Source organism: Enhydra lutris, unplaced genomic scaffold (assembly GCF_002288905.1).
Source record: "Enhydra lutris kenyoni isolate GAN:26980312 unplaced genomic scaffold, ASM228890v2 scaffoldscaffold33, whole genome shotgun sequence".
In the NCBI taxonomy this organism is placed as follows: domain Eukaryota; kingdom Metazoa; phylum Chordata; class Mammalia; order Carnivora; family Mustelidae; genus Enhydra; species Enhydra lutris.
The window spans coordinates 11,058,804-11,074,393 of record NW_019154117.1 but is presented as its reverse complement, the minus strand read 5'-3'; the positions used below and the strand labels follow the sequence as shown (position 1 = coordinate 11,074,393).

Genomic DNA, 15,590 nt, shown 5'->3' with positions numbered 1-15,590 from the left:
GTGTTTCAGACCACATTTTTTAGTCTCCTTTATCTTTTAAAAAGATAGTTTAAAGTTTTTATTTAAATTCCAGTTAGTTAACATACAATATAATATTAGTTTCAGGTGTACAATATAGTGATTCAATACTTCCATATAACACAGTGCTATGTGGAAGTACACAGCAAGTGCACTTCTAGTCTCCTTTATACTTAAATATAACCAGTGACTGGTTCTGAACAATGAGGCATAAATGGAAATAATTTATACAACTCCAGGAAAGTTCCCACTGCTTTTCTTTTCCTCCTGCATGAAATGTGGACATAGCAGGTTTCTGGCAGCCATCTTGGGCTCTGCGCAGGGATGGCAGAGTAGAAAGCTGAAAGGAGCAGGTTTCTGGCAAACTTCCATACCATTCCTGACCTGCTATCATCCAGACTTTTTACATGAAAGAATAAAACCTTATGTGAACAGCTACTGTTGATTTGTGGTGTCTGTTGCATGTGGGCAAATCTAATCCAACACCATTTTAATGTGAAAAATCACTGTGGTCTAGAAATGTTCATAACCTGACACAAGGGTGGATAATTTATAAAAGCACTAAACATGTGTTTAAAAATCTTTTTGGACATATATATATTTTATTGGCCATATATTGCCATATATATATGTATAAATATATACATATTGCCATATATATGTATAAATATATATTATATATATATAATTGGCCATATATATATATTTTAACCATATATATATACACACACACATACAAATATACATATATGTGTGTATATATGTATATATGTATATACATACACATATATGTATAAATATATATATATTGCCATATATATGTATAAATATATATATTATATATATTATTGGCCATATATATATTTTGGCCATATATCTATATATACACACACACAAACACATATACGAATATACATATATGTGTGTATATATACATATACATATGTGTGTGTGTGTATACCACAAACTGGAGATTGGTAATTTGGTATGTGAGACTGCTAAATTAACACAGCACAAAATTGCAGGATAATCACTAAAATTTCCATTAAATTTGCACAATAAGATCTAGCTTGAGTCAAATGGTAAATAAAAAAATATCTAATGTGTGTTTAGGAAGTTTACTTTATAACATCATTATTCCCCATTTTCTTAAGTATCAATTTTTCTTAAAGTCCCAACTTCTAATCTTCCAAGATGAACTCTTCTTATATGTGTGGCATTTAAGAAATCCCAGCGACTGTTGACTGGATAACTGGTACAGGGAAAGAGAAAATCATTTGTGACTTCCCCTCAAGTTTCACATTTGAGGGTAGCCAGACTCTTTTGCTAAGGATGACCTACTCCTAGAAGAATAGCTCTTGGAAAGATGCATTTTAGTTGATTGCTAGTTGACATTTCTTTCTTATGTTCTTACAGAGTCCCTGGAAGCAGACTCCTCTGACCTATACTGAAGGAAGTGCAGACACTTTCCACATCAGGCTCCCTCTGTGATGGCACAGGCTGCCTCAGGAGTAAGTCCAACCTCAGTCAACCATGTTCCTCAACTTCAGGGTAACAGTTACTCAAATCCCTTGCTGCCCAATATCCTCGAGGTCCCACACTACAGCAGGAAGTAGCTTATCCCATGGGGAAGGAGGGGTGGAACTCAGCATGTAAATTCTCTCTAAAGGACTCCAAATTCCAAATACTCTCAGCCAGGTCTCTTCAATATCAACCTCTTCTTTTTTTAATCTTCAAGGTGGATGAGAGACAGTTATTGCCCAAATGCTTTGCATGTTCCATGTGACAGATATGGCACCTCACTATGGAATGAAGAACTTGGCACCTGTCCTCTTAGATCTTCAGTCCTAACTGAAGCTGTTAAGTAGCACTTCCCCTACCAACTGTAGCTTTTTTGGTATCATTGCCAAAAGGTCACCATCATCAACAACCAATATCAAGACTTTGTAAAAAGTCTTTTTCTTTAAAAAAGGATGATTCTTATTTCGCAGTTTTGCTCTTGGAAATTCTGACTCTGTTTTCATGTCTAGGAGAACACAATAGTAGTTCCATACAGAGATTATTTAAAGGATTTCAGAGAATCAATGAGGCTCCCTGCCCATCATTATATTGAGCAACTGGGATGACATGGGGTATGAACAGAAAAATGATTTCATTCTTTTTTTCTACTATATCTTCTATCTTTTCTTACAATCACCTCAGATAACAAAACTGTTTCTTGTAACAAAAACAGTCTCAGTTACATAATGAATATTAGTAGAATAATCACAAGAGGGCCTTTTAGTTGTCTTGATGTCTGAGGGAAGGAAAGAACAGAGCAAGTGAAGAACTACAAGGTCAGCCCGCGCTCCCCACACAGACACACTTCCCTCTGCAGAATTCCCCGGCCTGGAGCAGAGTAGCTGGAGGAAGAGAAAATCTTTTACCTTAAATGAAATTCATCATTTTGATGAGATACTTTAATTACTGAAATGGGACCGACAGACTTGTTATGATCAGAGAGTGACCATAAAATTTATAAAATCTGCATACCATTTTATCCAAGGGTACAGAAGAAAACATCACTCCACAAAGTAGGGTGAATAGACAGTGAGACAAAGAATACAGGTGCGCGCGTGACTGCATCTTTCAAGTGCCGTTTGTTCAACATAACAGAGCACATGCTTCAGAAAACTGATATACTGAAAAATTAAAATCTAGTTCCTCAAAGAGTTAAATGAGGCATTATTATTGCTATAGAAAAAGAGTTGTGAAGGAGAGTGATGGGATCAAAATGGCAGATGCCTACATTCATTCCTATCCCAGATCCCTAGAAATGACAGAGCAGATACATGTTCGAATCAATAAGTCCATGGATGCATCAGCAGACATGGAAAATACACTCAGTTGGCCTAAATTTATACAGAATTCCTGAAACAGTAGAGGCAGGTGCACTTGTGCTGATGTTGGAAAAGACAACCCAAAGTAGATCCATGCAAGGATGCTGGAACTGGTGGCATCAACTTCAAGCTCAGAGATTACAGAAACCTGAAGCAAAAGGAGACCCTGGCCTCCATCACCGACTCGCCCCAAACATCTCCCTTTTTCCTGGTATAAGTGGTTCTCCTCCAAAGGCATTTAAAATTATTCCATTCACAAAAATTTGATCCATATGACTCTTTAAAGTACATAGATCTGAATGCAAGAAGCATCTGTAAGTATAGTCTTATGATCAAAACACTATTCTACTATGTCAATCAAAGAAAAAAATACCTGAACCAATTAAGTAAATAATAATTGAATTTCTCAGATCTGGTATAATTATATCCCTTTATATCCTTTTTAGAGTCATTAATTTTTAAATATCATATTTTCATCCACTAAAATAGCTCATATTTGAGACTTTCTTGGCTATTTTTTATAGATTCATAAAAAGAAAGTTAGCACACTCTTGTACTATTCATTTATTTACCATTTTAAAGTCCAAAATGACCGTAATACTATTCATACTAATATTAGCCTAATATGCTCATTCACATTGTCCTGTTAGTTCTGGAAATGCCTTGGCACTGATCCATTAGCCATATAAGAAAAATCTGTTTAGAAAAATCACCCATTGGTTTTCCTTGTTCCTTTATGTCTGACAAGTTCTCACCTTCTATGACACAGCATCAAAGGTACCCTATACTTAATTCTTCTCAGTTTTGAGGAAGTTTCCTTCCTCAAAAACAGTCTTTTTTTTTTTTTAAAGATTTTATTTATTTATTTGACAGATAGAGATCACAAGCAGGCAGAGAGGCAGGCAGAGAGAGAGGAGGAAGCAGGCTCCCTGCTGAGCAGAGAGCCCGATGTGGGGCTCGATCCCAGGACCCTGGGATCATGACCTGAGCCGAAGGCAGAGGCTTAACCCACTGAGCCACCCAGGCGCCCCAAAAACAGTCTTACATACTGATTGTAACAGAGGTAGTGCTGTGAGGATCCTTGGGTGAGGGACTTTACAAATGAAGGAACCATGATAGAAGAGCTCTGAGCATTTTAGCTTGCATGGGGCTCACTCTGGTAGAGTTAAGCAGCACCTGAATAAAGTTTAAATAAAATACCAAGACAAAAAGCTATAGTTTAAAATGCTATTTCCCATAATTGCTTAGACTCATAAAACAATCAGAGAAAGTGGCCTGAATGAGTGCTTGTCCAGAAAGCTGCATCCCCATGGCCCCACATGCTCTCCTGAAGCCAGAATGAGCACTGGAGTAGGAATTCGATTATGCCACCCTTGAAACCTGACTGGTATATTTCCAGATTTCACCAATGAATGGTTCCTTTAGATTCAGCTCAGGAGCTGTGCTGTGGGCATCTCCACTAGGAAGCCATCCCTGACCCTCCCCCACAACACATTTCAGTTCAGGTGCCCCATTCCACGTCTTAATCTTCTTCCTGTCATAGCATCCATCATACACTGTGTCACTGTGGTTGTACATCTGCACTCTCCCCCACAAGCCTGTGAGATCCTAATGTACAGTGACGTTGTTTTGAGTTGTTTTCTTACCGCAGCACTTAGCAAAATAACAGGGCCTCAACATATTTGTGAAGTATAGTCCTTGTTTCCTTCCTCTTCCCCACTTTTTTCTTCCCTTCCTTCCTTCTTGCCTTTATTTTTTGTCTCTTTCCTTCTTTCTTTCCTTTATCCCTTCCTTCCACAAGTACCTACTAAGGACCCACTCTGGGCCAGGCACCATTCTAGGAACAGGAAAAACAGCAGAGAACAAAACAAACTGAAGTCCCTTCTCTCATATCTAGTCAAGGTGCTAGTATCTAGTCAAGGGACATGTGCAATTAACAACTAAAGAAGTCTTAAATATATCCAGTGCTTTAAATGCCACGAAGAAAAATAAAGTAAGGGAAGAGGATAGAGAAGAACGATGTGAATGGGCTGCTCTTTCTTATACCAATGGGCAACTAGTTCACTGAACGAGTGGGACTTGTATGTAGGTACAATCAGAAAACAAACCTGTTGTTCCTCCATCACTGCCCATCCATAGCCATTTGGAGAGGAGAATTCTTCCTTATGCTCCTTGATAAAATATAGGACAATTGCCAAGACCTCTGTGGCCACTCTCAGATAATACAAACATCTTCTGGCTACTTCTGTCCCAAGAGGAGTCTCATTGAAGTAAGTAAAATCCTCAGTACCATGTACTAGCCAAAACTCCATTTGAAATGAAAGACTCATTCCTGTAATTTGGGTCAGCTTTGGCCTGGCATATGTCAGTGGGAAAGATAGCACAGTTGGCTTCTTCTCAATTGTCCCTCTTAAACTTCTTCCCTACTCCTCAACTCCCTCTGGCTTCTTTAGGGTTTATGATGTGGGTGTGGGGATACAAGGAAGGAGAGAGGTAAATGCAAGAAAGGTGGAAGTATAATCTTGTTTTGGTTTCCTCTGGGTATGTCTGTTGTCTGACCCTCTCTGGCACTGATGGATGTTCAAAGGTGACTTTCTTAAGAGTGTTCTGTAGATGTTGAGATCCCTTCTGGAAACACCCAGTGGTTATGTTCCATGACACAGGGTGTCACTGTCCTGCCTCAGCCCCTGGGAATCCAGTCACTGTCCCTCCCATTCCTACATGAGCGGCTCTTGGGCAGGTTCTGAAACAGCTCTCTGTCATCTTTCTCTTCTATATCTGATCCCCCAAAGACACCTGTGGGCCTGAGTACCCAATTATCCTTGTCTCACCAATGATGTACATGTAGCTAGTTCCCCTCTCTCTGCTCTGCTGCTTTGGAAACATCACCAGCACCTCATACCTCTAACTTCACCAGGCAGATGAGACTCACAGTACCGCTTTTCCAAAACCCTGTTTTTCTACCCTCAAACCCTTCTTTTGGTTTCTTGGCTTTCAATCCTCCTTTTTTTTTTTTTTTTTAAGATTTTATTTATTTATTTATTTGACAGAGAGAGAGATCACAAGCAGGCAGAGAGGCAGGCAGAGAGAGAGGAGGAAGCAGGTTCCCTGCTGAGCAGAGAGCCCGATGCGGGGCTCGATCCCAGGACCCTGAGATCATGACCCGAGCCAAAGGCAGCGGCCCAACCCACTGAGCCACCCAGGTGCCCCTGCTTTCAATACTCTTATATCCCTCATGTGAGTACCGGCCTAAGGGAACCATCTTTGAGGGTCTCACCTAAGTGGTCTAATATTTCACTTTGGCACATGGGACTATGGATTTATATGTGGAGAGTCTCAGCTAAAATGAAGACCAAGAAATTCCTATTTAAAATACTGTTACAAATAAACAGTGCTCACATTAGCCCCAGCACCAGCACTGAAGGGCAAGGAGAACTTCATACAGTGGAACAGAAATGCTGGTGGACAAAAAAAGCAACCACTCAGCAGCAATATTGCAAAAATCCAAAAATGCTAAGAAGACATGTAGGAAAGGAAACAGGGAGGAAACAGGAGCTACCTGGCGTGTGCGTGGACCCAACTCAGGAAACAGGACAGAGGTTATAGATAAGAAATGAGAAACCAATGCCCCAACACATGGCCAAGCCACAGCAAAAAAAATAATCAGGTTCATTTTCTGCAAGGAGGATACAGTGTTTGGGGGGTAAAAAGGCCCTGGGCTGGGAGTGGAACAACTTGGCACTCCAAGAGACAGTTTGAGAAGTATTTAAGATCTTAGACTCTGGAACCAGAGGGAAAAATAGATTTTAATTTTTAATACACTTACTTGCTGTTTGACTTTGAACAAGTGATTGAGCTTCACCTGGCCTTGGTGTCCTCATTTACACAACGTGGCCACTTAGAGTGCTAGCCTGAAGAGTTGTCCGGAGGATGAAATGAGGCGCTGTTCATGTAACCCTCTTACTGAATCAATCCTATCCCATCAGTAGGATGTAGTCATGAAGCAACTTCATTTTCAATCAAGCTGCCTCTTCCATCCCACATGGATGGCTGGTTCTTCCCTTTCACTTAATGGGAATTTTAAACGAGTCCCTTAACTTTTCTAGGCCCCTCAATCTTGAGAAGGATCTCATTTTAGTTATGAAATTTTCCAGTCCAGTGAAATCATCAAAATTGCTAACTATTAGATTTAAGTTTCTCACCTTCCCAGCTGGGTGCTGCTTTAGGCGTGGAATCCTGCAGCAGGTGGGCCTTGCTGTTTCACAAGAGTCAGACACCTGGACCCTATGCCCTCTAAGTTTCAGGATACACATATTAATCTCTCTGATTTCCTTAAAACACCTCTCAACTGAGGAAGAAGGGACATATGTCCCACAACGAAATAAATCCTTCTTGAACTCTAGTCTTCAAGGACATAATCACTCATACTGGCCGAACCTAGTTTAGAATATCTTAGCAGGTCCTGCCTAGATGGTCTAGCATCTTGCTTTAAGATGTGTGTTTTTCACCAACTAGTGAGAGTATTCTAGTGTTTAGGTCTCTATCAAAATTCTGTGGCAAGAAGAACTCATCCACCCTTTTGCTACATCTAGCATCATACCTGACACATGAAAATAGGAAGGCTCTGTATCTATATCTCCCTCCTTTTTACACCTGGGACCTTAGGTGAAATCATTTAAGATCAGTGGGTCTGGGTTTAGAACTAGAATAATATCTTTCTTATGGGCAGAAGACATGAACAGACATCTCTGCAAAGAATACATCCAAATGGCCAATAGACACATGAAAAAGTGTTCAACATTACTTGGCATCAGGGAAATACAAATCAAAACCACAGTAAGATACCACCTCACACCAGTCAGAATGGTTAAAATTAACAAGTCAGGAAACGTGCGTGGAGGTTCCTCAAAAAGTTGAACATATGGGGCACCATATGGGTGGCTCAGTGGGTTAAAGCCTCTGCCTTCGGCTCAGGTCATGATCCCAATGTCCTGGGATCGAGCCCCGAGTCAGGCTCTCTGCTCAGCAGGGAGCCTGCTTCCCTTCCGCTCTCTTTGCCTACCTGTGATCTGTCTGTCAAATAAATAAATAAAACCTTTAAAAAAAAAGTTGAAAATAGAGCTACCCTATGACCCAGCAAACACACTACTGGGTATTTACCTTAAAGATACAAATGTAGTGATCCAAAGGGGCACATGTACCCCAATGTTTATAGCAGCAATGCTGACCATAGCCAAACTATGGAAAGAACCTAGATGTCCATCAACAGATGAATGGATAAAGAAGATGTGTATATACACACAATGGAATATTATGCAGCCATAAAAAATGAAATCTTCCCATTTGCAATGACATGGATGGAACTAGAGGGTATTATGCTAAGTGAAATAAGTCAATCAGAAAAAGATAAGTATCATATGACAAATATCATATGATATAATCATATCTCACTGATATGAGGAATTTGAAAAACAAGACAGAGGATCATAGGGGAAGGGAGGGAAAAATGAAACAAGATGAAACCAGAAAGGAAGACAAACCATAAGAGACTCTTAATCTCAGGAAACAAAGTGAGGGTAGCTAGGGGTTGGGAGGAGGCTGGATGATGGACATTGGGGAGGGTATGTGCTATAGTGAGCGCTGTGCATTGTGTAAGACTGATGAACCACAGACCTGTACCCCTGAAACAAATAATATATGTTAATGAAGAAAATTTTTTAAATAGTATCTTTCTTTCAACTTTGTAACATTGTTAGGAAGAGCAAGAAACACCATTTCCTTACATCACACATGAAAATAGACTCAAAATGGATGAAGGACTTCAATGTGAGGAAGGAATCCATCAAAATCCTTGAGGAGAACACAGGCAGAAACCTCTTCACCTCAGCCACAGCAACTTCTTCCTAGGAACATCTCCAAAGACAACAGAAGCAAGGGCAAAATGAACTAGTGGGACTTCATCAAGATCAAAAGCTTTTGCAGAGCAAAGGAAACAGTTAACAAAACCGAAAGACAACTGACAGAACGGGAGAAGATATTTGCAAATGACATATCAGATAAAGGGCTAGTATCCAAAATCTATAAAGAACTTATCAAACTCAACACCCAAAGAACAAATAATCCAATCAAGAAATGGGCAGAGGACTTGAACAGACATTTTTGCAAAGAAGACATCCAGATGGCCAACAGACACATGAAAAAGTGCTCTACATCACTCGGCATCAGGGAAATACAAATCAAAACCACAGTGAGATACCTCATACCAGTTAGAATGGCTAAAATTAACAAGTCAGGAAATGACAGAGGCTGGCGAGGATGCAGAGAAAGGGGAACCCTCCTACACTGTTGGTGGGAATGCAAGCTGGTGCAACCACTCTGGAAAACAGCATGGAGGTTCCTCAAAAAGTTGAAAATAGAGCTACCCTATGACCTAGCAATTGCACTACCAGGTATTTACCCTAAAAATACAAATGTAGTGATCAGAAGGGGCACGTGCACCCGAATGTTTATAGCAGCAATGTCCACCATAGCCAAACTATGGAAAGAACCTAGATGTCCATCAACAAATGAATGGATAAAGAAGATGGGGTGTATATATATACAATGGAATACTATGCAGCCATCAAAAGAAATGAAATCTTGTCATTTGCAATGACATGGATGAAACTAGAGGGTATTATGTATAGCAAAATAAGTCAATTGGAGAAAGACAACTATCATATGATCTCCCTGATATGAGGAAGTGGAGATGCAACGTGGGGGGTCTGAGGGGTAGGAAAAGAATAAATGAAACAAGATGGGATCGGGAGGGAAACAAACCATAAGAGACTCTTAATCGCACAAAACAAACTGAGGGTTGCCGGGGGGAGGGGGCTAGGGAGAGGATGGTGGGGTTATAGACATTGGGGAGGGTATGTGCTATGGTGAGTGCTGTGAAGTGTATAAACCTGGCGATTCACAGACCTTTACCCTTGGGGCTAATAATACATTATATGTTTATTTTAAAAATGAAAAAAATTATTTAAAAAAAGAAGAGCAAGAAATAAGATGGGTGAACAAGTGTTTTATACACAAAAAGTCTAGAAAAATGTAACTTACTATTAGGATATAAGAATAGCAATTTTGTCAGAAACAGTTGACCCCTTGACCTATTTTCATTCCTATCTAATAACTGTAAACCTGGAACAATAAGGACAAGGTTTCAATGACCATGAACAAAAGTCATAGAGAAGGTAAATATTACCTTGTTTCCACACCCTCTATTAGACCTGAGGTTTGATTGCTGTAACGTGTATAATGTACAGAATGAAAGTTTGAGGTTCCTACATCTCATAGTTCACTTCATCTAACTTTCTCCCACAACCCAGAGACCAAGAACATTTTCATTTGGAAGTCAAAAATAGATGTTTTTCTAAGAGTCAAAGACGCTATGTACATGCCAGGCAATGTGTGCTTTGCCCAACTTGCTCTTGTCCTGACCACATAGCCCCATGGATTAAGAAAGCAAGGCTAAGCTGTGTTTGGTGGAGCAGGGCTGAGTGGCTACAGACAGAGTTGAGTATCAGACTTGGGAACCCCTCCATGTGCTGGCTAATGACCCAAAAGGCAACCTGATGCAAAGGCAAGAGGCCAATGTGGAAACTGAGGGAACCATCAGAATGCCCTTGAGGTCTAAGCTATAGGGAAAAAAGACACTGAGCAGCACAAAATCAGGATGCCAGCGAGACACTGGTGTGTGTGTGTGAGTGAGAGAGAGAGAGAGAGAGAGACAGAGGGAGAGAGAGGAGGGAGGAGGATGTCTTGCTTTAGAGCTGTCTTGGTTCCTGTAAGTATCCTTGATTCCATTTCCAGGCAGCTGCATCATTATAATAAATGTCCATTTTCCCAGCTATCCTTATTATTCTCTATCCACTGTAACTATAAAAGGAAGGAAGAAACAAGCATAAGCCCAGATAAGCTAATTGAATCCCATCACCCTGGAGACCTGAGAATCTTCGAGACTCATGTCCAGCAGAGAATTACGGATCTTCCTAGGCTTGCCCTATTTCAAAATAGCCCTGCTTTTGGGGGCAGAGTGTGATACAAACCCAGTCTTCTCAACACATTTGCATCTGCCCTAGTCAAATTACCAGCTCTTCAGACCATCCTATAAGGTTGTACTGAGTCTTCAACTAGCCCAAAATTCTTGACATTGTAGGACACAATTTGGGGGCTATGGAGAGGTGAGCTCCTGCCTTACGCCAATTGGGTAGGCACCTAAATAGCCAAGGAGTAACCCATTCATGGCAATTCAAACAGGAAGTACTCATGCAATGAATATTCCTTTGGGAACTGGATCACACAAATGTCAGGAGAATAATACCAGCATGTTTTAATAACTCACAACTCTACCACCTTAGGACAAATAAAAAGGACCTGAAATCAAGGAACTAGATTCAAAGTCTCACTCTTCCACTCCCTAACTGGGGACTTTGAGTAAGTCACTTAACCTCTAGTAGGAGTTTCTCCCCCTCTGAAGAGTAGAGATAATACCACCTACTTCACAGGGTTGTTGTGAAGTTTAAAGGAGACATATGATGCAGCAACAGCATTATAACAGCACAAACAGTATCCTGAGCACTTGTGATGTGCCAGGCACTGAGTTAACCACTTGATTTGCTTTATCTCATTTAATTTCTCCAATAACCTTATGACTAAGTCACCTGCCCAAGTACCCAACACAGCATGGAGGGGTGGTGCCAGCAAAGAACTCCTCCCTTTATTTTTCCATGTTTCACTAGGAGGAAGATTCCCGATCTAAAGAAATCAGCAGCAACTACTTACTGGGGGTTCATCAGTTCCAAGTCTCCAATATGTTGAATTACACAGTTTTTTTATGTCCTCAGGACCCTCTATATCATAATCTTTTGGATAGGCTTCTCTGTCATGGTGCCTTAAAAAATAAATTAGAATCTGTTAGGTGGTGAAGTTTTTTTTTTTTTTAAATTACATATTGCATTCAAATTTTTAAAAAATTATCCAATGAAAATGTACTGTATTTGTGACATTGTTTTAATTATAAATTCACTGGATGTGGGACATATAAAGTATTTTCCATCTCTTTTCAAGTAATGCTGAGGGTACTTCCTAAAAACAATGCAGTACATGTGATAAAACTAATAATATCATAAGAACAATATTTATCCAATGCAACAATTACTCAGTGACTCCAATGAAGTGAACCTTATTTAATAATGTAGATTAGTTACCAAAAGTAAATTCTAAAATAAGACATGGTAATAAATTAGAAAGGCAACTTGCCACTTTAGCAAATTTTTCTACCATGAATTTTAATTAAAAGTTTTTTTTCAAAATTAGAAAGAGCCAAGTATCTGCTCATATGGATTTATAACATGTGCTTCCTGCTTCTAAAGAGGAATAAAACTTTGGAATAAAAGAGGAATAAAAACTGTCTTCTAAAGACAATAAAAAATAAGCTGGAAAAAACATGTAGGCAGAAGAGGGAAAAAAAAAATTCCAAACATCTTTTTTTTTTTTTTTTTAAAGATTTTATTTATTTATTTGACAGAGATCACAAGTAGAGAGGCAGGCAGAGAGAGAGAGAGGGAAGCAGGCTCCCTGCTGAGCAGAGAGCCCGATGCGGGACTCGATCCCAGGACCCCGAGATCATGACCCGAGCCGAAGGCAGCAGCTTAACCCACTGAGCCACCCAGGCGCCCAAAATTCCAAACATCTTGACTAAAAGTGTGGATAGAAATAATAATATAGGAGGGATTTGGGAAGAGGAAAAGAAAAAGGAAATGGAGTGGCCTGCAGCAGAAGTAGCTATTTTTACATAGCTTTCTTCGGTAAGATGAAGGAAGCTGAACCCAAACATCCCTCAGAAGGGGCCTTGATATTGAGGGATACAGGGCTAGGACTGTGTAAGGGATACTGAGGAAACCTAGAATGCAGCCATCCAGCCAGCCAGCCCGCCAGCCATCCAAATGTCCACTCAGTCAGTCAATACTTTAAGTACCTACTATACGCCAGGCAGGGGACGCAATGGGGACTAAGCCTGATGCAGTCCCTGCCTTCATTGCTCACACTCTGGTGAAAGACACAAGAAAATTCTATAATGTGGGCACAGGGTCATGGAAGCAGAATGGCATCCACTCATCTGGATGGGGCACTCTAATCTAAGTCAGGAGGCCCTTTAGGACCTGAACCCCCACCTCATTCCGCTGTATTAGGACTGGGACCCTGCACTGCATCTGAGATGAGAGCAGAACACTGCATAGAACACAGCAGCAAGGGAGCCAGCGTGGTACAGCAGAGCCCAGACACGCGAACCCTCTTCCTTCTTCACATCTGAGCATTAAATTGCAAAATACTAAAAGCATTTTGGTACCATATCAGCATTTTCTGAGAACCTCCCAGGAAGCTCTCACTTTAGTCCTTAGTGGGAATACTGAACAACATCAAGAACCAGGAGTGGTAGAGTGAATGGGGCCAAGGGTTTGAGTCATTGCTCATGTCCTAGCTGTATGACTTTGGGCAAGTCACTTAATCTTTCTGTGTTTCCATTTCCACATGTGTAAAATGAGGACAGATATAATACCAATAAGATTTTTGCAAAATGAAAAATACAAAAGCAGAACATCCTTCAAATACTGTAAAGTATCATAAACACCTATGTATAATGAATACTAATCCAGCTTTAAAAAATTCTGGTGTACAATAACTGCAACTTTATTTTTTTCTTAATTGTACTTAATTTCTTTGCCTAGTGCTCATATTGCTAAGATGGAAAAACCTTAATCTTGGTCAATTCTGGATCTCTTCCCACTCTCAAGGGCCTGTGTGGTGCCACATGCCAAGAATCCATCTTTGTTGTTATCGTCTCTCCCTGCTGACATTGGTGGACACCTCCTCATTCTCCTGTGGTCTTCCATTATGGATACATGCAAATCTCTGCTATGCCCTTCTGGTCCTGCCACATAGACTCCTGCTTAGACTGGCACTCTGCCACAGCGTGCCGTTATCTTGGCCAACAAGAATCTTCATGTGTCCCTCTCCACCTGTTCCTGGAAAACAGATGCCATTCCTGAGTTGTTTGCCTAGCCCCTCAAGGTTTCATGTCGCCCCCTGACACTGGGCTTGGAGGACACACACCCCCCCGCACAGTTCAACAGCTCCAAAACCACTACCCTGGGAATGGATGGCTAGGCAGTGATAGGTCTCATCTGCTCAAGAATTTCTAAAGCTTTAACCTTTCCAATTTGGGGTCCCAGACAAACACACACATTTTCAACTTCTCTGCTACCCTCCGTCTTCATTCCATGAACTCATCTATCATGGGACAGGGTAGCCCAGCTCTTCACCTGTTCTTCCAAATCTATGGTGTCATCCTAAGACCCAAGCTTTTGAATCCCAAACCCAAGAATTTGGTGTTTTTGTTGCCTGCTGGGTCTTTCTTCCCTGAGGCAATAATACCAGAATATCTCCCTGGGAGCCTAAGAATGAAGAGGAAAAGCATTTCAGTATGTGATCCTAGTGCCCACTTCTTCACAGGCCACAGTGGGCACAGTGCCCAGTGTCCAGAGTGTTTTAAAACATAGGAGTGTCTTAACTATTTTTTATTTTTTTATTTTATTCTATTTTATTTTTATTTTATTTTTTAAAGACTTTATTCATTTATTTGACAGACAGAGATCACAAGTAGGCAGAGTGGCAGGCAGAGAGAGAGAGGAGAAAGCAGGCTCCCTGCAGTGCAGAGGGCCCGATGTGGGGCTTGATCCCAGGACCCTGGGATCATGACCTGAGCCGAAGGTAGAGGCTTTAACCCACTGAGCCACCCAGGCGCCCCTTAACTATTTTTTAATCAGCAGAAAAGAGAATATAATACATCTTAGATTGTATCCATCTTTATACCAATGTAGTTATAAACTATCATTTTTAACTTTTTTTAATGGAGGAAGGAGCCCATGAAGGCAAAGATAATTAGTGTCCAAGAAAGTCAGAATGTACAATATATTTTTAAGTTGTATTATACTAGATTATTACAAAAGATGTAGGTATGTTCCTTCACTTAAAGCAATCTCAGTCCTAAAAGTCCAGCATTGAAAACATGAATCTACAATGAAAGTCTTTCTGTGGAAAACGGAGCTAATACACAGCTCAAGAAGACCTGCCCCTACTTCTAAGAGACTGCCAGCCTCACAAAGAGGAATAAACATGCTAAAAAAATTATAAAGTATATAAAATATAATATAAAAAATAAATATGTTTAACATGTATAAAAATATAGTAAAGTGATCAGGGTATTATAAAGAAAATGACAGACTGAATTAGTTTTTTATTATGTCAAGTGAACGCTGACTTGTGCCTCAGTTTCCTTGAGATGAATTGAGAATCATACACTGAGGAAACAAATGAATCAATGGACTGAGAGTCTCAAGTAACAAGTGACACGTAAATGCAAAATACTATTATGTGTAATAATATTTTGTCTATCAATCATATGCTTTAGTTTAGTTTCAATACTTGTTAATGCCAATTAAACCTTAGAGCATCTTCATGAAACATATATCAAGGTATTATAATATATAATACAGTAAAATATAAAAAAATATATATATATATACACACACACTTTATATAGCCTTGTTCCCCTTGTTACATGCATTTATCGACGGTCAGCATACGTATATA

At 40.0% G+C, this 15,590-nt stretch overlaps 1 protein-coding gene across 1 annotated transcript in view; it reads right to left on the bottom strand.

Moving 5' to 3' along the window:
• Window positions 1-15,590, bottom strand: part of LOC111153657 (chromosome unknown C9orf135 homolog) — a 77,246-nt gene that overhangs the window by 39,491 nt on the left and 22,165 nt on the right. Inside the window, exon 2 of the mRNA XM_022512808.1 lies at window positions 11,721-11,829. Within this exon, the coding sequence (XP_022368516.1) occupies window positions 11,721-11,829 (109 nt within the window). The remainder of the gene's footprint in view (window positions 1-11,720; window positions 11,830-15,590) is intronic.